Source organism: Bremia lactucae, linkage group LG3, assembly GCF_004359215.1.
Source record: "Bremia lactucae strain SF5 linkage group LG3, whole genome shotgun sequence".
NCBI lineage: Eukaryota > Oomycota > Peronosporomycetes > Peronosporales > Peronosporaceae > Bremia > Bremia lactucae.
In genome coordinates, this window is record NC_090612.1 from 3,341,153 (window position 1) to 3,364,912 (window position 23,760).

A 23,760-nucleotide genomic window follows, 5' to 3' on the forward strand; every position below is an offset into this window, starting at 1 on the left:
GTAGATAATATTTGGAGGAAATTACTTTAAATAGTAATTTCCTGAATTCTTATCCATAAATAGGTATAGACCATTATGTCTATTTATTCCGCAGACTAATCAGCTGTAGAAGTAATCAAAGAGAGTTACGAGATAAGATAGATAAGAATTCATTTACATGTTTAGTATTAGTTTATAGTTAAGACAACATTTACAAAGATAGATTAACAAGACACTTAACTATATTAATACAGTTTTCATTTTACACTCTTAAGCTAACTTGCCTTAAGAGAAGTCTTCCTCTATACGTACAGTGTACGTCACTTAACGAGAGGCACCACTCACATCTGAAGCAGTGTGAAGTGGACTTGTACTGAAACAGTACAAGTCGCAGTGCCCCGTTACAGCGGAGCAAGTCGATATAATGGCAAATATCTACCAATGGATAAGCTTTCCGAATGTTACTACGTAAAGTAATATTCTCCAGATATTATCCACCTTTTAGAGAATATATTGAATAACAACCTTCAAGTGTTTATATTATGTAACGATTCGCTTCATTACAGTCGCAGTTTTACTTTTTTTTTGCGGCATTATAGGTGATCTAGTTTGGTTATGACTTTTTTAGCACAATGTTTATCTAATCTTGACGGAAAAGTCCGTCTTCGGTCATTTTCTTAACTGATTTATCATTCCGCAGTATGCTGCATTATACAGCCTTAGCTGTTAATCTATTCGTTTTCGATTCATTTGTTTTGTGGCGGTACTGTTTTGTTTGCAGCTCTTACGAAAGCGCATTTAACGCACTCACTCTGCACACCTGTACACGAGGTGGTACTCTCAAATCACACATCTTTATCCATTTGATTTATCGGGGACAAAAGGTACACTCCCAACTAGATCTTACAATTCCATAATGAAAAAAATATAGCTTTATTCACCACTTGAGACTTGTACTGGCTGACACGATGGTCAAATAAATTCTGTGTATGTGGCTTTAAGCTGTAGAAGGGCTGCAGTTGAAGACACCCTGAGGCATAATTACCGAGCATGAAAGCTGGTACGTATACCAAAGCTATAATGAGGTGCTTCTCCAAAAGAGACGTCTCTATGAAATTATCGACTATACTTTCTTGCAATCGAAGCCATTTATCCGCTACGTGGAGCAACTTAGTCGCTACATATTGAAAAATTTCTTTCTGCGTGATTTATGCCATTAACTTTGTAAAGTTGTCAAGTGCTTTAGAAATTATGAAAACATTAGTGCGTCAAACATGGAGGCTTTTGAAGTCCTCAAACCGGCGTGACGTTTAAAACCTCTACTTGGGCTGTTTCGTAAATGAATCGCATATTGCGCTGAATATAGTAGCAGTTTTCCAAGAAATGGAACTTACTGTATAGAACCCAATATTAAAAAAGAAGACGTCACTTTCGAACCTTTTCAAAGACAAACCCCACTGCTTCACGAGGATGCCCGTCGCCGCGCTCTACCGCACCGTCGGCCACCCGGAGAAAGCTCGATTAATATTTAATGCTCAGCTATATCAGCATTTGAAGAACATTGCCAAGAATCGGGAAATAACTGCTGTACCGGGCGTACCCACCATTTCGAGCAATAGCAGCATGCGCCCAACGCAATCCATGGTCCTTAACGGTGCCGGCCGCTCAACGGAGCTTAATGGCTGGAGCTTAGAGAAAAAGATGATGGCATTGGCCGAGGTTCTTGATCTTCTTCGCTGCCCCTTCTTCTTCTACCTCGACTTTGGCACAGCAGCAGCGACCAACGCGTCAACCGGAGCAAGCGCCAGCACGTCTGGGGATCGCAAACTAATGTACCATTCGTATTTTAAAAAGATGCTACCGCTGCACGTGGGGCAAATTGTACTTCTTGATTTGTGGTACGTTTTTATCGTCAAATGAGTTGGGCATTGGCAAAATGAGCTCATTGCCCTTGTACCCCATGCGTAGGGTCTATCTTATGGACATGGTCGATCACGTGCCCGTGCGTAATCGTTGCCGTGCATTGTATATGCAGGCAGCAGTGTATATCTGTCGTCGTGTGGAGTTTATTGAAGGATATCCGCTCGATGGACAACAAGTTCATGTCGACTCTCTTGTGTCCAAGCGATTTAATATATTATTAGATCGGAGTGTCCGGTATTGCTCCATCAAGATGCGCAAGGCGCGATCGATGGCTGAAGACCATCGCTTCTTTGTCGCGCATATCTTTACTGCTGTATACTTTCGATTTCCATTTGCGACTCCGAAATTGCTAGAAGCGGTGTTGCAAGGCACGGAAAAACTTGAGGGAGTCGAAGAAGCTTTTGACAATGGTAAAAGTGCTTTTAATCAAGCTTTAAAAAATGAAAAGACAAGCCTTCGGTCTAGTCAAGCAAAGCGTCAACGAGCTCGCCGTGAAGGTCTTATTCGCAGTTTACGGAGCCCTCGAAATTATTGCCGTCATTGGAATGATCTCTCTGGTAGATTTTTTTTTTTTAAATTCCGTGATACAGCTTTTGAATTTTTGATTGATCTGACACGTTTTTTTTGATATGTTGAATGGGATTTTGGTAGAGACAAAGTGTCGTCCTGATCGCATTAGTGGCGTCGACCTGCAGCTCGAGATTTTTTCGTCCTTTTCACAGTACAAATCGAATCGCGGGACCGTTCGTTTGGTCGTACCTGTGGACGGTGGTAGCCTTCCAAAGATTCCACGGGATATGGTGATGAAAAGGTCGAGTACGCAGTTGATTGACGCTGCATTGGAAGCAGTGTTTCAGCAAGGCATGACTCGTGTTGGTGAGGAACAAGAGGTGACCTTTATCTATCAGCTTCCGTTACTATATATTGGCCACAAGCTTCAAAATGACGCATTTGTGAAGCTAACTGTAACTAGTCAAGAAAGGATGGAGGATGGATTGGCTGTTTTTATTGAACGAGTGAACTCGCCTGGTCGAGATGACCTTCTGGCCATCACTTTTGTAACGGCGATCTTGAATGATGTGACCACGTGGTGCAATTATCGCTACGGCGATGGACGTATGTTGTGGCATTGCGTGCCCGGGTACTTTGCGCTTGTGCGACTGTATGTAGCAGCATTTACGCGCATGTGTCAGCGACGATCACGGTCGACGACTGCTGCTTCGTCCATGCCTTCGGTCAGTCGTATTCTCTCGATTATTGAGGGCAAAATGAGCGACCCGTGGGAAGATTATTGGAATGATCGAGAAATTGATGCTGTTATGGATGCAGGTGGTGAAGTCCTTAAGAACGAAGCACTGGTGAACGTATTCATGCAAGTTATTCTCGAAAGCACCAATATGCACGACCCTACAAGTGTTAATTACTCGTTTAATATCTTGCAACGAATGCTTGAAACGGCTTCAATGGCGGCATTGCCTCCTGCCAGCAAAGTTCCTTCTGGAAAAATCAAGAGTCGTGTACGTTATTGCCTTGGAGCGGCATTTGATGGTGAATACTTTTTAAGCAACATGCGCAGCGCTTTACAATCGTCTCATGTCCAAACGTTACTGAAAGTTCTGACATGTCTTTACAATTGCATTGGTACAGTCAACCTCATGCACTCAGGATGATGTTGATCTTGTTACTGAGTTTATGCTGAATCGTGTTATACTAGACTTATTGCCAACTGCTGCCCGCAAACGTCTTGTGGCGGAACTTATATTACGCGACAATTTTTTTCAATTTTTCTTGCACTGGAATGAAGAGGTAAGTGGACTCTTTCCATTGCTGTGCGTGCGTTTGACCTGAGGTGCTGGAATTGTATGCTTTAATGAATAGATTCGAAAGATCTTTTCGTACATGATTGTATTTAAGACATCCGCTTCGAATCGATTAAATTTGCCCAGTGCATCAGATCGAATATTGCTCGCACAGACGCCATTTTTTGAAATTGGACCACAGGAACAGACATGTCACTCAAGTATCTCGGCTGCGTCACCGGCACTGAGTTACTTTAGTGCTCTTAGTGAGCTAGCACAAGCGATGTTGCGCCCTACTGCAGATAGTACAATGGATCCAATTAAGAAGGCAGCAGTGGGACAGAAAGCTCTTCGACGCCTCATTAATTGGGATGCTAGTGCGAGGTTAAAGCGCCCATCCACTAGCGGGAATACTGTTTTTCGAGAAAGTCTTGTTGATGAGGAATTGTCGGTCGATCTTTCAATTGCAAGCAAACTAGATGCGAATTTTAAAATGATTGCCGAGCAAATTGATTTACCAAAACACCGGGGTGAGATTTTTAAAAAATCTGATGCGAATGGCACTCAGAAGCAATATTTTCCACACGAACTGGAAGCATACGTAGAGCGCGCGTTATTACAATACGTGTTGATTCTGTGGGAATATTATGAAGCAGCATTTGAGAATCCGACAAACATGCCCGTTGCTCCGTCTCTTGAATTCACCATTTCCGTGCCATTTTTATCCGACTAACTCGAGACGAAAAGTGTATTTACTGCAACTTCTTGTCAATAGCTACTCATTGAGTGGTCCGTGGGATTACAAGGGTCCGCTTAGACTTGAGCGTATAGACTTAGCTGGTGAAACATTTCTTTTCTGCTGAATACTGTGATTGTTGCGCCCGCTGACAAAATAGAGCAATGTATATTAGCGACGAATTCTATCAACGCTTTCAGATAAAATCTGATCATCTGTACCATGCAGCGGCTCGGTTGTAAACATTCGCACGTTTCCTAGACGCACACGCTTCCAGTCTCGTTTTCGACGTGCAAAGAGATTCTCATGCTCCTTTTTGTCTGCTGTGCGGCCTTGACACGACAAGATTGCGAAATGTAAATTAACAATGCCACGAACAAGTTTAAAGGTCACTTTACTCGGATGATTTTGTTTTCGCTTGTGTGTGGTCCGACAAGTAGAGAGCTGATACAAAAAAAAAAACACACCAGATTACAAATGGTGGACATGACTACGCTAATGACACAAAACCGCAGCGTTTGCCTCCAAATCGTCGCGGTTGATCGTATGTTGTACGAATGTACGTAACCACCACTAAATCAAAGTTACAAGAATTCGTCAAACACACGTAATCCTTTCGTAACCTCTTTCTCGCGTACCCGTGCGTCCACATTGCGCAGCAAATGATTCTTGGTGCGTACAACAGTCGCAAGGAAATTCTCGTCACGCAATTTATCGCGGTTTCCTTCTTCGATACACTTAAGTACGAACTCGCGCAACGGCTGGTACGCGCCCTTGACCAAGTCAGGACACTCGTGGAGTTCCATAAACTCAAACACTTCCATTTTAAGCACGAGCGGTGCCAATTCATCCGCTAGTCCTCCTTCTACCGTAACGCATACAGTGTGCACCCCTGCATTCTCGAGACAAATGTCCTGAACGTAGTAGACACCGTTGGGGAAGGCGGTACTGACGCGCTCGTTAAAGACCACCTTGTCCTCATTCTGAATGGTTACACGAAGCGCTGCCACTGCACGAGATTTCACAACCGTCGGCTTTCCGTTCTCAATGCAAGCCACATAGAAACCCACGTAACTACACTGACAAAACGATAGGATTTGTCAGCGACTTTTTATTCAAGCAATAATTCAAAGAGAACAGCCGACCGAAAGAATGAAAATTGGAGCGGAATACGCTCCGGCAGCAATTCGGCCCACTTGTCGGCAATTGGAAAAAGCTGGTAGCCGTCAGCAAGCGAGAGGTTGCGCTTGATCGTAATTGGTTTGAGGTTCTTGAGCGTCATGTCTTGGTAAAATAAAAATTCGTAATTTTCTATCATGACCATTCTAATAGAGAGGGTTTTCAAAAAAAAAAGATGCACGTCATAAAATCCTTTATTGCGGCACATCGATCTTGGAAATTGGTGCCTCTCTTCCTAATATCAAATGTCCCCTCCACCTGCGTCTGGCAAGAAAGTGGGTCCTCGGGATCTTATCAATGGCGGCCTGTTGCAGTGCGTAGAGGCCGCGACACTCGGTATGCCCTTTGAAGTTTGGAAAACACGCATGGGTCGTTTTCGCACCGAGACAACGCTGCAGGCCTTTCGCAATGTGATGCAGGAAGGTGGCGGTATTTCTGCCTTCTGGGCGGGTACGGGACCCAAAATGGTCGAGTCAGGCTCGAAAGGGGCTATTTTGCTCTACTCTAAAGAGGCCATTGCCGACTCGTTACTTGCCGCTGGTGTGGGTAAGAGCGCTACGGGTTTTCTGGCCGGAGCCGGCGGTGGTGTATGCCAGGTCGTAGTCATGGGCCCCTGCACCTTTCTAGTTACTGGCGCCGTCACTGGCGACCGCTCTATCTCTACCATGCAGCGCATCCATAACGTATACGGCGCCCACGGTGTTAAAGGTTTCTACCCTGGCGGCACCGCCATCGCCTTTCGTCAAGCCACGAATTGGGCCTCTCGTCAAGGCTTTACCGAGATTGTTCGTGGCCAATTTAAGGTCTTATTTCACGGCGACAAGGACGCAAAGCTTACGGTGGCTCAGGAGGCCAGCGCAGGTATAGTGGGTGGTGGCTTAGCGTGTTGGAACCACCCGTTTGAAGTGGCACGCATTCAGATGCAGAGCGCCGCCGACCGCGGTGAGCCCAAACAAAACATGATGCAAGTGTTTCGTACTGTTATCAAGGAGCAGGGGTACGGCGGTCTTTTTAAGGGCATCGTACCACGTCTTGGGCTCGGTATTTGGCAGACACTTTTTATGGTCACCGGAGCTAAGCTCGTACGCCAAGCCCTCGAGGATAGGGAAGCCGGAAAGAAATAGCATAAATCTGGTGCGCACGCAAGATGAGATATGAGAATTACGTTTATTCGTTTTTCAAACAAATATTGAAGTAGATTATCTCGTTTATGGGTATTTTTAACATGGCTAGTTAATTCTGAAGCTAAAGTGTATGCTCCAGATAAGCGTAGTAATTTAATTTCTGTTTCTTAATGACATTGGAGTTGTCGTGGGTAGGCGAGTGTATGCACTTTTCACGGCAACGTTGTTCATTACTTCGTTCACAATTCAGCAGAAGACGAGTTTGTGAGTCGTCGTAGTGAGGCAAAAAAGAGTCATAGTTTTCTTAAAAATATATTTTATTCTGCTGTTGAAAATAATTATTTTAGTTGCGTAATTTCTAAATAAATTATAAGTATTTAATTTTCATTTTGCTATTAAAAAAGGGAACCCGTTAATGTTTCTGATGTGCCGGTGTATCGTTACATGAAATTATCACTTAAAGGCTGTTAATTAATATATTATCTGATAGGAAGATAATATTTGGAATATATTACTTTACGTAGTAATACTCCGATAGCTTATCCACTGGTAGAAATAGGCCATTATATCAAATTGCTCCGCGGTCCAGCTGGACACGCGCGCAAAGAGAGAGACATATAAAACTTTATTACATGTTTTGTATTAGTATATAATTAGGTTAGTATTAAATAGATAGAAAGAGAAGAACTTAATTATATGTAATATAGTTTACTTTTAACCCTCTTTTAAAGGAAGTGTTTTAAAGAGAGGCTTCCACTGCACGTACTTAGTGTACATGAAGTGACGTGAGGTACCACTCGCACTGAAGCAGTGCGAGTGGACTTGTACTGAAGCAGTACAAGTCGGCAATGCCTTGTTTATCCTGGCAGCACTTTGTTGTCCGTCTAAGGATCACAGTTCTATCATCTAACATGGACATGTTAGATGATATTGGGAATACGCATCACGTTTTGCGAGATAGCTACTCCTTTCCGAGTGACATAGAAAGAATTGCGGTCGAACGAATGAGTTTGACGGTAGCAAAGACGCCACATTGACCATGCTATCCGGTTTGGACAGAGATGCCCTCCATATAGCCATCGCCAAGTTCATACAATATGAACTTGACGAGGTGAAGGAGAAGGTAGCCTTGCTTAGTCAGCAAGGCTCTCAACAGGCAGAACTGTTGAGGTTACAACAGGTACAGACCCCTGTATCTGGGATGACGCACGCGCGTCGTCCCGAAACCTTACAGATAGACATCGCTTATTATCGGGGAGTCGAAGAAGACTCCCTCATTAGATGGTTCGTTGAGTTGGACGATGTCATAAGGGTTCGTCACATCGTCGACAGCAAATGCAAGCCGCTTTTGCTCAGTCAAATTTGGCTGGTCGTGCCAAAACATAGGCACTAGGCCTTAAGTTGCGCGACCCATATGTCTTTGGGTCGCAAGAGACTTTTAAAGCCCAGCTCAAACAGACGTTTGAACCGCCTATAGCTGAGTTCAGAGCTCGATCAGAGCTTCTGAAACTCAAGCAACTCAAGCGTGATGTTCACGCATATGCCCAGCAAATACAACTCTTAGCGAGTTGTATAACAAACAATCCAGTCCATGAACACACGTAGGTTACGGTGTTCATGCAAGGGCTACGAATGGTCCCGTAGAGACCCACCTGTTCCGCTTGCAACTGGATACACTTGAAGAAGCAATATCCGTTGCTGAACAGGAGGACTTTTGTTTTAGACAGGCTCAAGCTAGTTCGTCATCGTATCGTCCTCCAAGACGACACGAGCTTGGAGGTCCAGAAGCTATGGACCTCTTTTATGTCGAAAGCGAAAAACCTCGCTTTTCGAACAATAAGCGATTGCAGAAACGCAATCGCTGTCAAAAGTTAGGACACTACTCTCATGAGTGTAGTGCCACGTTCAGTACCTCTTGGTACTGAACGTAATTATGGACCGGTTGCCGAAAAGGGCAACGGTCGCGGGCCCGACGTTGTTGCGAAATCGCAACAGCGAGGCGGACCGCCAAAAGACGGTCGGGGTCAGTACGGGCGCAACGCCCTTCTGATCCAGCAACCTCATGAGAATTTGCATATCTCTTGACTAAAGTTGCTCTAAACATACAATCATTATATGTCTCTACACCTGGTGATGAGGTATCCCTGATCACCTTGAAGTGAAAAGTGACAAATGCTTTGTCACTTTGAGCCCCAGTGGAATGTGGGGCACCGAATAACTTAATTCGCCAGTCGCTAGAGAATCGTAGGCTCAAATATGTTGAGCGCGACATCCTTCCAACGAGGGATGACGGTCCGTCTAGCGACAGGCGCATCGTTAACTAATGAAACGCGAAGTGAAATTCCACTAAACGTTAAAATATTACAGTACGATGATGATTTCATCGTACTGGATTTGGATGACAAATTTGATGTCATCTTAGGTTTACCTTGGCTCAAAAAATATGAGCCAGGAATGAGCTGGCAGCATCGATCCGTAAAGATGCCTGTCACTTGTTCATCAGATAGCCATCTGATGAGCATTTCGGAGCGTCCACAAGCGTGTGGATGTGTGCGAATGCCTCACTTGTGGTACAGTTAGTACGGCTGCATGTACGTTGCCGGCGGCTGTGCGAGAGCACACGCAGCACCGAAAGTCCACCACTCGAATAAGTAAAGTGGATTTAGACATGAATTTACGCCTAGCGGGCGACATTCAAGGAATATACTGGTTGTCCAAAAGGGACAACACGATGATCCTAGGTCGAGTAGAGAGTCGACCGTAGACGACCCGACTGTGACAGCGCAATCACAGTTGGAAGATGCTGAGGGAATAAGTCCCACGTACTTGAGGAGAGACTCCTCAAACAGTTAATGCGAAAGTGATTGGACTTCGACATCCCGAGAGATTTATCCCTCGTCAGCCTGTGGAAAAATCCCAGGAATATATTGAGACATTGAATGTCTTGATTAATGACGGATCAAGAGTAGGGGCTTATACTCTTGATCTGTATGCGCCTCCAAAGTTAACTTCGGAGATAAAGCAATTACCTACCCTAGATAAAAAGCGGTTCTTGCGAGGTCTGCATAGTGGTAGAATCAAGCAGATCTGTGTCACAGAGAACGAATACGTAACCGAAATTCATTCAGCGGTAATCTTTGCAGAGAACGAACGTGTCTCAGTAGCTCATCGACGGACGAAAGTGACCTCGATGTGAAGACGCGATTTGAGAGATATACTAATCAATCCTGGGAGTCAATTATGATAAAACCTTTTTACAAAGATTTGATTGAATTCAGTGATGTATTCCGTGAAACAGTTCCATGCAAGATGCCTCAGGATAAAGCACTCGACATGAGATCGAGCTCGAACCGGGCTCTAGGTAATGTGTCATGAGGCATGAAGCAGTGGCCACTGCCTCGTGAACAAGTTCTTACGATCGACAAATTCTTTATCAATCTATCAAAAGCGGGCCATGTAAGGGTGTCAATCTCCCCACATAGCTCTCCGAACTTCTAAGTGTGAAAGGCACAGGAGGGTGGCGGATAGTGCACTCATTAAAAATACTGAATGCTGCAACGGTACCGGATCAAACGATGATACCTAGAATAGGCGTATTTATCGATGGTATGTCTAAGAGTACCATATTTTCGTCTATTGATCTGATTAATTGATTTTTATTTGATCCTTATACGTGAACGGGACATCCCGTAAACAGCAGAGAGCACTCACAGTGGGATGCTCTAAGAATGGCTAGTAATGCCACAGGGGCGTAGTAACGCCCCAGTAACATTTAACATATGCGAAACAAAATGTGTTGAGACCGGTGCGAATTCTCACACCGAATTATTTTGACGATGTATTCGCCAATATCCGGGCCATGGACGGAAAGACGGACGTGGAAGTTCGTATAACTCACGTTCGTAAGGCTCTTACACCTTGCGAAAGCATAAGCTGTACGCAAATCTCAAGAAGTGTATATTCGCTGCAAGCGAAATACCACTTCTTGGGCTCATCGTCGGTAAACACGACGTGCTCCCTGATCCCGAAAAAGATCAAGGCAATTACCGACTGGTCAGTTTCAGTCGATGCCAAGGGTCTTAGAGAGTTCCTTGGTTTAGCGGCGTACTTGCACAAGAACTCTCGCAATTATGCCGAGATGACAATTCATCTCTCTTGTCTCTTAAAAAAGACGAGTTATGGTTTTGGAACACTTATTGTCAGCGTTTGTTTGAAGGTATACAGCAAAGCTTGATGCAATCGCCCATCTTGACGATTGCAGATCAAGACAGACCATTTCATATGGTCTGTGACGCCAGCGATTTCGCAATCATCTGTGCGTTAATGCAATAAGATACGGATGACGCGGAGTGCGTTGTCTGTTACCAATCGCATCAGCTGCAACGAGCTGAACGCAGTTTCTCAGTGCATGACAAGGAGCTCCTTGCCATGAAATATGCACTGGCTAAATTTAAGGTCAATCTCCTCGGAGATAGACCGTTCATCGTAAATACGGACCATGCGTCATTACACACGGCCGTAAACAGCCCACACCTCTCGCAAAGAATGGCGAGGTGGTTATTCTTCTTCGCGGAGTATAATTTCTCCGTCGAATATAAACCAGGACGACTTAATGTCGTCGCTAATGCGTTATCACGCCGACTTGATTACGAGTCGGCAGTGCACCGCAACAGTGAAAATAATCCCACTGTTGCGACACTCACTACGAGTGTTCCGTCATCAACCTTAGTTGATGACATAAAGAAAGCCTATACAGAAGGTAAAGACCTTCTATGTTTAATGGATCATCTAATGAATCCATCCAATAAATCTTATAAAATTTACCGGCTTTATATTGATCGTCATCCGATCGATACACAACACGCAACGGCTTATTGTATTAATTACATAGCCGTTGCCGGCGACACTCCACGTATTGTCGTCCCAACTCACAATGATTTGCGCTTGCGCATCATGTATGAGTGTCACGATGCGCCAACAAGAGGGCATCGTGGACGTGAGAAGACTTTCCGCACTGTAAGTCGCGACTTTTACTGGCCCCGCCAGTATCAGTTTGTGCGCAAGAACATTCGTGCTTGCGAGGTTTGTGAACGGGTGAAGCCTAGCCCTTCATCCTGTGCATTTTTCAACCTCTAGCGCTTCCGGCTAAATGTTGGCAGTCCGTATTGATGGACTTCATCTTCGGATTTCCCGAAGNTTTCACGGCGACAAGGACGCAAAGCTTACGGTGGCTCAGGAGGCCAGCGCAGGTATAGTGGGTGGTGGCTTAGCGTGTTGGAACCACCCGTTTGAAGTGGCACGCATTCAGATGCAGAGCGCCGCCGACCGCGGTGAGCCCAAACAAAACATGATGCAAGTGTTTCGTACTGTTATCAAGGAGCAGGGGTACGGCGGTCTTTTTAAGGGCATCGTACCACGTCTTGGGCTCGGTATTTGGCAGACACTTTTTATGGTCACCGGAGCTAAGCTCGTACGCCAAGCCCTCGAGGATAGGGAAGCTGGAAAGAAATAGCATATATCTGGTGCGCACGCAAGATGAGATATAAGAAAACGCGCAGCAATTACGTTTATTCGTTTTTCAAATAAATATTGAAGTGGATTATCTCGTGCATGGGTATTTTGAATATGGCTAGTATATTCTGAAGCTAAAGTTTATGCTCCATATAAGCGTAGTAATTTATTTTTTGTTTTTTAATGAGATTGGGGTTGTCGTGGGTAAGCGAGTGTATGCACGTTTCCCGGCAACATTGCTCATTACTTTGTTCACAATTCAGCAGAAGACGAGTTTGCGAGGCGTCGTAGTCATACTTTATAAAGCTATTTCATTCTGCTGTTGAAAATAATTATTCTAGTTTCGTAATTTCTAAATATATTATAAGTATTTGATATTTAAAAAGGGAACCGGTATCGCCAACGTTTCAGATGTGCCCATGTAACGGGGTGTATCGTTACATGAAATTAACACTTAAAAAATGTTAATTAATATATTCTCTAAAAAGTAGAGAATATTTGGAGAATATTACTTTACATGCTAGTATTTTGAAAGCTTATCGATTGGTAGATATAGACCATTATATCGACTTGGTCCGCGGTCCTGTCAGCGCTGGACGCGCGCAAAGAGAGAGAAAGATAAAACTTTATTACAAGTTTTGGAATAAGTTAATAATTAATTAGTATAATATACATAGAAACAGAAGAACTTAATTATATTAAATAAAGTCTACTTTTAACCCTCCTTTAAAGGCAAGTGTTTTAAAGAAAGTCTTCCTCTTCACGTACTAGTGTACATGAATTGACGTGAGGCACCACTCGCACTAAAACAGTGCGAAGTGGGCTTGTACTGAAGCAGTACAAGTCGGCAGTGCCCCGTTACACCTGACACCACTTTGCACTCCGTCCAAAGACCACAGTTCTATCATCTAACATGGACATACTAGATGATAATGGGAATACGCATCACATTTCGCGTGATAGCTACTCCTTTCTAAGTGACATAGAAAGAACTGCGGTCGAACGAATGAGTTCGACCATAGGAAACGATGTCATCTTGGCCATGCTATCCGGTTTGAACAGAGATGCCCTCCATTCAACTATCGTTAAGCTCATACAATATGAACTTGACGAGGCGAAGGAAAAGGTAGCCTCGCTTAATCAGCAAGGCTCACAACAGAAAGAACTGCTGAGGTTACAGCAGGTACAGATTCTGTACTTGGGATGACGCACACGCGTCGTCCCGAAACCTTCCAGATAGACATCTTTAATCATACGGGATTCGAAGAAGACTCCCTCATTAGATGGTTTGTTGAGTTGGACGATGTCACAAGGGTTCGTCACATTGTCGACAGCAAACGCAAGCCGCTTTTGCTCAGTCAAAATTGTCAGGTTGTACCATAACTTGGGCATTGGGCCTTAAGATGCGCGAACCATATGTCTCTTGGTCGCTAGAGGCTTTATAGCCCGGCTCAAACAGACGTTTGAACTGCCTAAGGTTGAGTTTAGAGCTCGAATAAAGCTTCTGAAACTCAAGTAAAAGCAAGCGTGATGTTTACACTTATGCTCAGCACATACGATTCTAAGCGAGTTGTATCACAAACAACCCAGTTCATGAACACACGTTAATTGCGGTGTTTATTGGAAGGTCTTACGAATGGTCCCATAAAGACCCACCTGTTCCGCTTGGAACTGGATACGCTTGAAAAAGCAATATCCATTGCGGAATAGGAGGACTTTCGCTTTAGACAGGCTCAAGCTAGCTCGTCATCGTATCGTCCTCCAAGACGACACGAGCTTAAAGGTCCAGAGCCTATGGACCTCTTTTATGTCGAAAGCGAGAAACCTCGCTTTTCGAACAATATGCGATTGCAGAAACGCAATCGCTGTCAAAAGTCACAACGCTAAGCTTATGAGTGTAGTGCCCACGCCCAGTACCGAGAGGTACTGAACGTAATTATGGACCGATTGCTGAAAAGGGCAACGTTCGCGGGTCCGACGTTGTTGCGAAATCGCAGCAGCGAGGCGGACCGCAAAAAAATTGACGGGGTCAGTAGGGGCGCAATGCCCTACTGATCCAGCAACCTCAAGAGAATTTGCAAATTTCTTGACTAAAGTTGCTCCAGACACACAATTAATATGTGTCTCTGCCCCTGGCGATGTGTATCTCTCATCACCTTGAAGTAAAAGGGACAAATGATTTGTCACTAAGAGCCCTTGTGGAATGTGGGGCGTCGAATAACTTTATTCGTCGCCAGTCGCTAGAGAGTCGAAGGCTTAGAATGTGTTGAGCGCGATATCTTTCCAACGAAGATGACGGTGCGTCTAGCGACAGGCGCAGCGATACTAGTAATGAAACGTGTAGTTCACTAAACGCTTAAAGATTAAGAGTGCGATGATGATTTCATCGTACTGGATTTGGATGACAAATTTGCTATCATCCTAGGTTTACCTTGGCTAAAATAATACGAGCCAGGAATCAACTGGCAGCATCGATCCGTAAAGATGCCTGCCACTTGTTCATCAGTTCGTCAACTGATGAACGTTTCAGAGCGCTCACAAGCGTATGGATGTCCTACGGGTGTGTGCGATGGCCTCGCTTGTGGTACTGTTATTACGACTGCACGCATACTATTAGTACGACCGCACAAAAGATCACAGAGTGATTACCAATCACACTGTGGAGTCGGCTGCCGGCGGCTGTGCGAAGCACACGCAGCACCGAAGGTCCACCACTCGTATAAGTTGAGTGGATTGAGACATGAATGTACGCCTAGCGGGTGACATTCAATGAATTACCGGTTGCCCCACAGGGACAACGCGATGATCCTAGGTCGAGAAGAGAGTCGGCCGTAGAGGACCCGACTGTGATAGCGCAATCACACTCTAAAGACGTTGATGGAATAAGTCCCAACGTACTTGAGAAGAAATCTCCTCAAACAGTTAATGCGGAAATGATTGGACTTCAACTTCCCGAGAGATTTATCCCTCGGCAGCCTCTGGATAAAAATCCCAGGAATAACATAAGACATTGAATGTCTTGGTTAATGACGGATCAAAAGCTGGCGCTTATACTCTTGATCTGTATGCACCTCTGAAGTACATTCGGAGATAACTCAATTACCAACCCTTGAGCCCAAGCGATTCTGGAGAGATCTGCATGGTGGTAAAATTAAGCATATCTGCGTACTCGTCACAGAGGACGAGTACGTAACCGACAATCGGTCAGCGGAATTTTTTGCAGAGAACGAACGGGTTCTCAGCAGCTCATCGATTGACGAAAGTGTCCTCGATGTGAAGACTCGGATTGAGAGATATACTACTCAATCCTGTGAGTCACTTAAGACAAACCCTTTATAAGAGGATTTGATCGAATTTAGGAATATATTCCCTGAAGCAGTTCCATGAGAGTTGCCTAGGATAAAGGCGCTCGACATGAGATCGAGCTCAAACCCGGCTCGATGTACTTTGTCATGAAGCAGTGGCCACTGCCTCGTGAACAAGTACTTGCGATCGAAAAATTTCTTTAACGATCGAATTAAAAGCGGGCCATTTGAGGGAGTCAACTTCCTCCACATAGCTGTCCGACCTTCTGCGTGCGAAAGGGCACAGGAGGGTGGCAGATAGCGCACGCATTCAATAAACCGAAGTCTGCAACAGTACCGGCACAAACGCCGATACCTAGAAAAGACGTAATCATAGATGGTATGTCTAAGAGTCCATCTTTTCGTCTATGGATCGGATGGATGTATTTTATGAGATCCTTATGCGTGAACGGGACATCCCGTACACAGCAGTGAGCACTCCCACTGGGAAGCTCTGGGAATGGCTAGTAATACCAAAGAGGCTTAGTAACACCCCTGCAACATTCAACAGATGCGTAACGGATCTGTTGAGACTGGTGCGAGAAGTCGCACCGAGTTATTTCGACGATGTATTCGTCCATAGCCGGGCTATGGACGGAAAGACTGACGCAGAAGTTCATAAAATTAACGCTTGTCAGTTTTTTACACTTATGCGAAAGCATGAGCTGTACGCAAATTACAAAAAGTGTTTATTTGCTGCAAGCGAAAATACCACTTCTTGAGTGCATCGTCGGTAAACACGGCGTGCGCCCTGATCCCGGGAGATCAAGGCAATTGCCGACTGGACAATTTCAGTCGAGGTCAAGGGACTTAAGAAGTTCCTTGGTTTAGCGGCGTACTTGCACATGTACTCTCGCAATTATGCAGAGATGATAGTTCATCTCTCTCGTCTCTTGAAAAAAGACGAGAAATGGTTATGGAACGCTAATTGTCAGCGTTCGTTTAAAGGTATCAAGCAAAGCTTGATGCAACCGCCCATATTGGCGATTGCAGATCAAGACAGACCATTCCATGTGGTCTGTGACGCCAGCGATTTCGCAATCGGCTGTGCGTTAATGCAATACGATACAGATGGCGCGGAGCGCGTCGTCTGTTACCAATCGCGTCAGCTGCAACCAGCTGAACGCAATTANCCTTCTTCGATACACTTAAGTACGAACTCGCGCAACGGCTGGTACGCGCCCTTGACCAAGTCAGGACACTCGTGGAGTTCCATAAACTCAAACACTTCCATTTTAAGCACGAGCGGTGCCAATTCATCCGCTAGTCCTCCTTCTACCGTAACGCATACAGTGTGCACCCCTGCATTCTCGAGACAAATGTCCTGAACGTAGTAGACACCGTTGGGGAAGGCGGTACTGACGCGCTCGTTAAAGACCACCTTGTCCTCATTCTGAATGGTTACACGAAGCGCTGCCACTGCACGAGATTTCACAACCGTCGGCTTTCCGTTCTCAATGCAAGCCACATAGAAACCCACGTAACTACACTGACAAAACGATAGGATTTGTCAGCGACTTTTTATTCAAGCAATAATTCAAAGAGAACAGCCGACCGAAAGAATGAAAATTGGAGCGGAATACGCTCCGGCAGCAATTCGGCCCACTTGTCGGCAATTGGAAAAAGCTGGTAGCCGTCAGCAAGCGAGAGGTTGCGCTTGATCGTAATTGGTTTGAGGTTCTTGAGCGTCATGTCTTGGTAAAATAAAAATTCGTAATTTTCTATCATGACCATTCTAATAGAGAGGGTTTTCAAAAAAAAAAAGATGCACGTCATAAAATCCTTTATTGCGGCACATCGATCTTGGAAATTGGTGCCTCTCTTCCTAATATCAAATGTCCCCTCCACCTGCGTCTGGCAAGAAAGTGGGTCCTCGGGATCTTATCAATGGCGGCCTGTTGCAGTGCGTAGAGGCCGCGACACTCGGTATGCCCTTTGAAGTTTGGAAAACACGCATGGGTCGTTTTCGCACCGAGACAACGCTGCAGGCCTTTCGCAATGTGATGCAGGAAGGTGGCGGTATTTCTGCCTTCTGGGCGGGTACGGGACCCAAAATGGTCGAGTCAGGCTCGAAAGGGGCTATTTTGCTCTACTCTAAAGAGGCCATTGCCGACTCGTTACTTGCCGCTGGTGTGGGTAAGAGCGCTACGGGTTTTCTGGCCGGAGCCGGCGGTGGTGTATGCCAGGTCGTAGTCATGGGCCCCTGCACCTTTCTAGTTACTGGCGCCGTCACTGGCGACCGCTCTATCTCTACCATGCAGCGCATCCATAACGTATACGGCGCCCACGGTGTTAAAGGTTTCTACCCTGGCGGCACCGCCATCGCCTTTCGTCAAGCCACGAATTGGGCCTCTCGTCAAGGCTTTACCGAGATTGTTCGTGGCCAATTTAAGGTCTTATTTCACGGCGACAAGGACGCAAAGCTTACGGTGGCTCAGGAGGCCAGCGCAGGTATAGTGGGTGGTGGCTTAGCGTGTTGGAACCACCCGTTTGAAGTGGCACGCATTCAGATGCAGAGCGCCGCCGACCGCGGTGAGCCCAAACAAAACATGATGCAAGTGTTTCGTACTGTTATCAAGGAGCAGGGGTACGGCGGTCTTTTTAAGGGCATCGTACCACGTCTTGGGCTCGGTATTTGGCAGACACTTTTTATGGTCACCGGAGCTAAGCTCGTACGCCAAGCCCTCGAGGATAGGGAAGCCGGAAAGAAATAGCATAAATCTGGTGCGCACGCAAGATGAGATATGAGAATTACGTTTATTCGTTTTTCAAACAAATATTGAAGTAGATTATCTCGTTTATGGGTATTTTTAACATGGCTAGTTAATTCTGAAGCTAAAGTGTATGCTCCAGATAAGCGTAGTAATTTAATTTCTGTTTCTTAATGACATTGGAGTTGTCGTGGGTAGGCGAGTGTATGCACTTTTCACGGCAACGTTGTTCATTACTTCGTTCACAATTCAGCAGAAGACGAGTTTGTGAGTCGTCGTAGTGAGGCAAAAAAGAGTCATAGTTTTCTTAAAAATATATTTTATTCTGCTGTTGAAAATAATTATTTTAGTTGCGTAATTTCTAAATAAATTATAAGTATTTAATTTTCATTTTGCTATTAAAAAAGGGAACCCGTTAATGTTTCTGATGTGCCGGTGTATCGTTACATGAAATTATCACTTAAAGGCTGTTAATTAATATATTATCTGATAGGAAGATAATATTTGGAATATATTACTTTACGTAGTAATACTCCGATAGCTTATCCACTGGTAGAAATAGGCCATTATATCAAATTGCTCCGCGGTCCAGCTGGACACGCGCGCAAAGAGAGAGACATATAAAACTTTATTACATGTTTTGTATTAGTATATAATTAGGTTAGTATTAAATAGATAGAAAGAGAAGAACTTAATTATATGTAATATAGTTTACTTTTAACCCTCTTTTAAAGGAAGTGTTTTAAAGAGAGGCTTCCACTGCACGTACTTAGTGTACATGAAGTGACGTGAGGTACCACTCGCACTGAAGCAGTGCGAGTGGACTTGTACTGAAGCAGTACAAGTCGGCAATGCCTTGTTTATCCTGGCAGCACTTTGTTGTCCGTCTAAGGATCACAGTTCTATCATCTAACATGGACATGTTAGATGATATTGGGAATACGCATCACGTTTTGCGAGATAGCTACTCCTTTCCGAGTGACATAGAAAGAATTGCGGTCGAACGAATGAGTTTGACGGTAGCAAAGACGCCACATTGACCATGCTATCCGGTTTGGACAGAGATGCCCTCCATATAGCCATCGCCAAGTTCATACAATATGAACTTGACGAGGTGAAGGAGAAGGTAGCCTTGCTTAGTCAGCAAGGCTCTCAACAGGCAGAACTGTTGAGGTTACAACAGGTACAGACCCCTGTATCTGGGATGACGCACGCGCGTCGTCCCGAAACCTTACAGATAGACATCGCTTATTATCGGGGAGTCGAAGAAGACTCCCTCATTAGATGGTTCGTTGAGTTGGACGATGTCATAAGGGTTCGTCACATCGTCGACAGCAAATGCAAGCCGCTTTTGCTCAGTCAAATTTGGCTGGTCGTGCCAAAACATAGGCACTAGGCCTTAAGTTGCGCGACCCATATGTCTTTGGGTCGCAAGAGACTTTTAAAGCCCAGCTCAAACAGACGTTTGAACCGCCTATAGCTGAGTTCAGAGCTCGATCAGAGCTTCTGAAACTCAAGCAACTCAAGCGTGATGTTCACGCATATGCCCAGCAAATACAACTCTTAGCGAGTTGTATAACAAACAATCCAGTCCATGAACACACGTAGGTTACGGTGTTCATGCAAGGGCTACGAATGGTCCCGTAGAGACCCACCTGTTCCGCTTGCAACTGGATACACTTGAAGAAGCAATATCCGTTGCTGAACAGGAGGACTTTTGTTTTAGACAGGCTCAAGCTAGTTCGTCATCGTATCGTCCTCCAAGACGACACGAGCTTGGAGGTCCAGAAGCTATGGACCTCTTTTATGTCGAAAGCGAAAAACCTCGCTTTTCGAACAATAAGCGATTGCAGAAACGCAATCGCTGTCAAAAGTTAGGACACTACTCTCATGAGTGTAGTGCCACGTTCAGTACCTCTTGGTACTGAACGTAATTATGGACCGGTTGCCGAAAAGGGCAACGGTCGCGGGCCCGACGTTGTTGCGAAATCGCAACAGCGAGGCGGACCGCCAAAAGACGGTCGGGGTCAGTACGGGCGCAACGCCCTTCTGATCCAGCAACCTCATGAGAATTTGCATATCTCTTGACTAAAGTTGCTCTAAACATACAATCATTATATGTCTCTACACCTGGTGATGAGGTATCCCTGATCACCTTGAAGTGAAAAGTGACAAATGCTTTGTCACTTTGAGCCCCAGTGGAATGTGGGGCACCGAATAACTTAATTCGCCAGTCGCTAGAGAATCGTAGGCTCAAATATGTTGAGCGCGACATCCTTCCAACGAGGGATGACGGTCCGTCTAGCGACAGGCGCATCGTTAACTAATGAAACGCGAAGTGAAATTCCACTAAACGTTAAAATATTACAGTACGATGATGATTTCATCGTACTGGATTTGGATGACAAATTTGATGTCATCTTAGGTTTACCTTGGCTCAAAAAATATGAGCCAGGAATGAGCTGGCAGCATCGATCCGTAAAGATGCCTGTCACTTGTTCATCAGATAGCCATCTGATGAGCATTTCGGAGCGTCCACAAGCGTGTGGATGTGTGCGAATGCCTCACTTGTGGTACAGTTAGTACGGCTGCATGTACGTTGCCGGCGGCTGTGCGAGAGCACACGCAGCACCGAAAGTCCACCACTCGAATAAGTAAAGTGGATTTAGACATGAATTTACGCCTAGCGGGCGACATTCAAGGAATATACTGGTTGTCCAAAAGGGACAACACGATGATCCTAGGTCGAGTAGAGAGTCGACCGTAGACGACCCGACTGTGACAGCGCAATCACAGTTGGAAGATGCTGAGGGAATAAGTCCCACGTACTTGAGGAGAGACTCCTCAAACAGTTAATGCGAAAGTGATTGGACTTCGACATCCCGAGAGATTTATCCCTCGTCAGCCTGTGGAAAAATCCCAGGAATATATTGAGACATTGAATGTCTTGATTAATGACGGATCAAGAGTAGGGGCTTATACTCTTGATCTGTATGCGCCTCCAAAGTTAACTTCGGAGATAAAGCAATTACCTACCCTAGATAAAAAGCGGTTCTTGCGAGGTCTGCATAGTGGTAGAATCAAGCAGATCTGTGTCACAGAGAACGAATACGTAACCGAAATTCATTCAGCGGTAATCTTTGCAGAGAACGAACGTGTCTCAGTAGCTCATCGACGGACGAAAGTGACCTCGATGTGAAGACGCGATTTGAGAGATATACTAATCAATCCTGGGAGTCAATTATGATAAAACCTTTTTACAAAGATTTGATTGAATTCAGTGATGTATTCCGTGAAACAGTTCCATGCAAGATGCCTCAGGATAAAGCACTCGACATGAGATCGAGCTCGAACCGGGCTCTAGGTAATGTGTCATGAGGCATGAAGCAGTGGCCACTGCCTCGTGAACAAGTTCTTACGATCGACAAATTCTTTATCAATCTATCAAAAGCGGGCCATGTAAGGGTGTCAATCTCCCCACATAGCTCTCCGAACTTCTAAGTGTGAAAGGCACAGGAGGGTGGCGGATAGTGCACTCATTAAAAATACTGAATGCTGCAACGGTACCGGATCAAACGATGATACCTAGAATAGGCGTATTTATCGATGGTATGTCTAAGAGTACCATATTTTCGTCTATTGATCTGATTAATTGATTTTTATTTGATCCTTATACGTGAACGGGACATCCCGTAAACAGCAGAGAGCACTCACAGTGGGATGCTCTAAGAATGGCTAGTAATGCCACAGGGGCGTAGTAACGCCCCAGTAACATTTAACATATGCGAAACAAAATGTGTTGAGGCCGGTGCGAATTCTCACACCGAATTATTTTGACGATGTATTCGCCAATATCCGGGCCATGGACGGAAAGACGGACGTGGAAGTTCGTATAACTCACGTTCGTAAGGCTCTTACACCTTGCGAAAGCATAAGCTGTACGCAAATCTCAAGAAGTGTATATTCGCTGCAAGCGAAATACCACTTCTTGGGCTCATCGTCGGTAAACACGACGTGCTCCCTGATCCCGAAAAAGATCAAGGCAATTACCGACTGGTCAGTTTCAGTCGATGCCAAGGGTCTTAGAGAGTTCCTTGGTTTAGCGGCGTACTTGCACAAGAACTCTCGCAATTATGCCGAGATGACAATTCATCTCTCTTGTCTCTTAAAAAAGACGAGTTATGGTTTTGGAACACTTATTGTCAGCGTTTGTTTGAAGGTATACAGCAAAGCTTGATGCAATCGCCCATCTTGACGATTGCAGATCAAGACAGACCATTTCATATGGTCTGTGACGCCAGCGATTTCGCAATCATCTGTGCGTTAATGCAATAAGATACGGATGACGCGGAGTGCGTTGTCTGTTACCAATCGCATCAGCTGCAACGAGCTGAACGCAGTTTCTCAGTGCATGACAAGGAGCTCCTTGCCATGAAATATGCACTGGCTAAATTTAAGGTCAATCTCCTCGGAGATAGACCGTTCATCGTAAATACGGACCATGCGTCATTACACACGGCCGTAAACAGCCCACACCTCTCGCAAAGAATGGCGAGGTGGTTATTCTTCTTCGCGGAGTATAATTTCTCCGTCGAATATAAACCAGGACGACTTAATGTCGTCGCTAATGCGTTATCACGCCGACTTGATTACGAGTCGGCAGTGCACCGCAACAGTGAAAATAATCCCACTGTTGCGACACTCACTACGAGTGTTCCGTCATCAACCTTAGTTGATGACATAAAGAAAGCCTATACAGAAGGTAAAGACCTTCTATGTTTAATGGATCATCTAATGAATCCATCCAATAAATCTTATAAAATTTACCGGCTTTATATTGATCGTCATCCGATCGATACACAACACGCAACGGCTTATTGTATTAATTACATAGCCGTTGCCGGCGACACTCCACGTATTGTCGTCCCAACTCACAATGATTTGCGCTTGCGCATCATGTATGAGTGTCACGATGCGCCAACAAGAGGGCATCGTGGACGTGAGAAGACTTTCCGCACTGTAAGTCGCGACTTTTACTGGCCCCGCCAGTATCAGTTTGTGCGCAAGAACATTCGTGCTTGCGAGGTTTGTGAACGGGTGAAGCCTAGCCCTTCATCCTGTGCATTTTTCAACCTCTAGCGCTTCCGGCTAAATGTTGGCAGTCCGTATTGATGGACTTCATCTTCGGATTTCCCGAAGACGATTACAAAATCAATGGAATTCTTGTTATTGTAGACAGATTCAGCAAGATGGTACATCTTGTTGCAGTACTAGATTCAATCACGGCTCCGGGCTCTGCCCGTGTCTTAATCGACACGGTATTCAGGCTCCACGGTTAACCCCGAGAACTGGTCTCAGATAGAGATTCACAGATCACGGTGAAGTTTCGGCAATCCGTAATCCGATCTCTCGGAACAGGGCTGACTATGTCAACTTTCGATTATCCAGAAACAA

The 23,760-nt window shown here is 45.1% G+C and overlaps 6 protein-coding genes across 6 annotated transcripts; 4 read left to right on the forward strand and 2 right to left on the reverse strand.

Annotated features, from left to right (window-relative positions):
- Nucleotides 1–1,449: 1,449 nt before the first annotated feature.
- On the forward strand, nucleotides 1,450–4,434 carry CCR75_005114 (uncharacterized protein; the record flags this gene model as incomplete). Its single annotated transcript, XM_067963197.1, has 5 exons — nucleotides 1,450–1,877; nucleotides 1,948–2,459; nucleotides 2,554–3,543; nucleotides 3,617–3,708; nucleotides 3,781–4,434. 5 exons carry the CDS (start codon nucleotides 1,450–1,452, stop codon nucleotides 4,432–4,434), a joined length of 2,676 nt encoding a protein of 891 aa, XP_067815007.1.
- On the reverse strand, nucleotides 1,862–5,761 carry CCR75_005115 (uncharacterized protein; the record flags this gene model as incomplete). Its single annotated transcript, XM_067963198.1, has 6 exons — nucleotides 1,862–1,874; nucleotides 1,944–4,585; nucleotides 4,659–4,881; nucleotides 4,948–5,010; nucleotides 5,076–5,511; nucleotides 5,583–5,761. 5 exons carry the CDS (start codon nucleotides 5,759–5,761, stop codon nucleotides 4,515–4,517), a joined length of 972 nt encoding a protein of 323 aa, XP_067814848.1. The 3' UTR covers nucleotides 1,862–1,874; nucleotides 1,944–4,514.
- A 100-nt stretch (nucleotides 5,762–5,861) lies between these two features.
- CCR75_005116 (uncharacterized protein) lies at nucleotides 5,862–6,740 on the forward strand (the record flags this gene model as incomplete). Its single annotated transcript, XM_067963199.1, has 1 exon — nucleotides 5,862–6,740. One exon carries the CDS (start codon nucleotides 5,862–5,864, stop codon nucleotides 6,738–6,740), a length of 879 nt encoding a protein of 292 aa, XP_067815156.1.
- Nucleotides 6,741–12,048: 5,308 nt separating this feature from the next.
- CCR75_005117 (uncharacterized protein) lies at nucleotides 12,049–12,252 on the forward strand (the record flags this gene model as incomplete). Its single annotated transcript, XM_067963200.1, has 1 exon — nucleotides 12,049–12,252. The coding sequence occupies one exon, from the start codon at nucleotides 12,049–12,051 to the stop codon at nucleotides 12,250–12,252; it is 204 nt and encodes a 67-aa protein (XP_067815157.1).
- Nucleotides 12,253–16,724: 4,472 nt separating this feature from the next.
- On the reverse strand, nucleotides 16,725–17,329 carry CCR75_005118 (uncharacterized protein; the record flags this gene model as incomplete). The annotated part of the gene is made up of 2 exons (XM_067963201.1): nucleotides 16,725–17,079; nucleotides 17,151–17,329. 2 exons carry the CDS (start codon nucleotides 17,327–17,329, stop codon nucleotides 16,725–16,727), a joined length of 534 nt encoding a protein of 177 aa, XP_067815008.1.
- A 101-nt stretch (nucleotides 17,330–17,430) lies between these two features.
- CCR75_005119 (uncharacterized protein) lies at nucleotides 17,431–18,309 on the forward strand (the record flags this gene model as incomplete). The annotated part of the gene is made up of 1 exon (XM_067963202.1): nucleotides 17,431–18,309. One exon carries the CDS (start codon nucleotides 17,431–17,433, stop codon nucleotides 18,307–18,309), a length of 879 nt encoding a protein of 292 aa, XP_067815009.1.
- Between the last annotated feature and the right edge of the window lie 5,451 nt (nucleotides 18,310–23,760).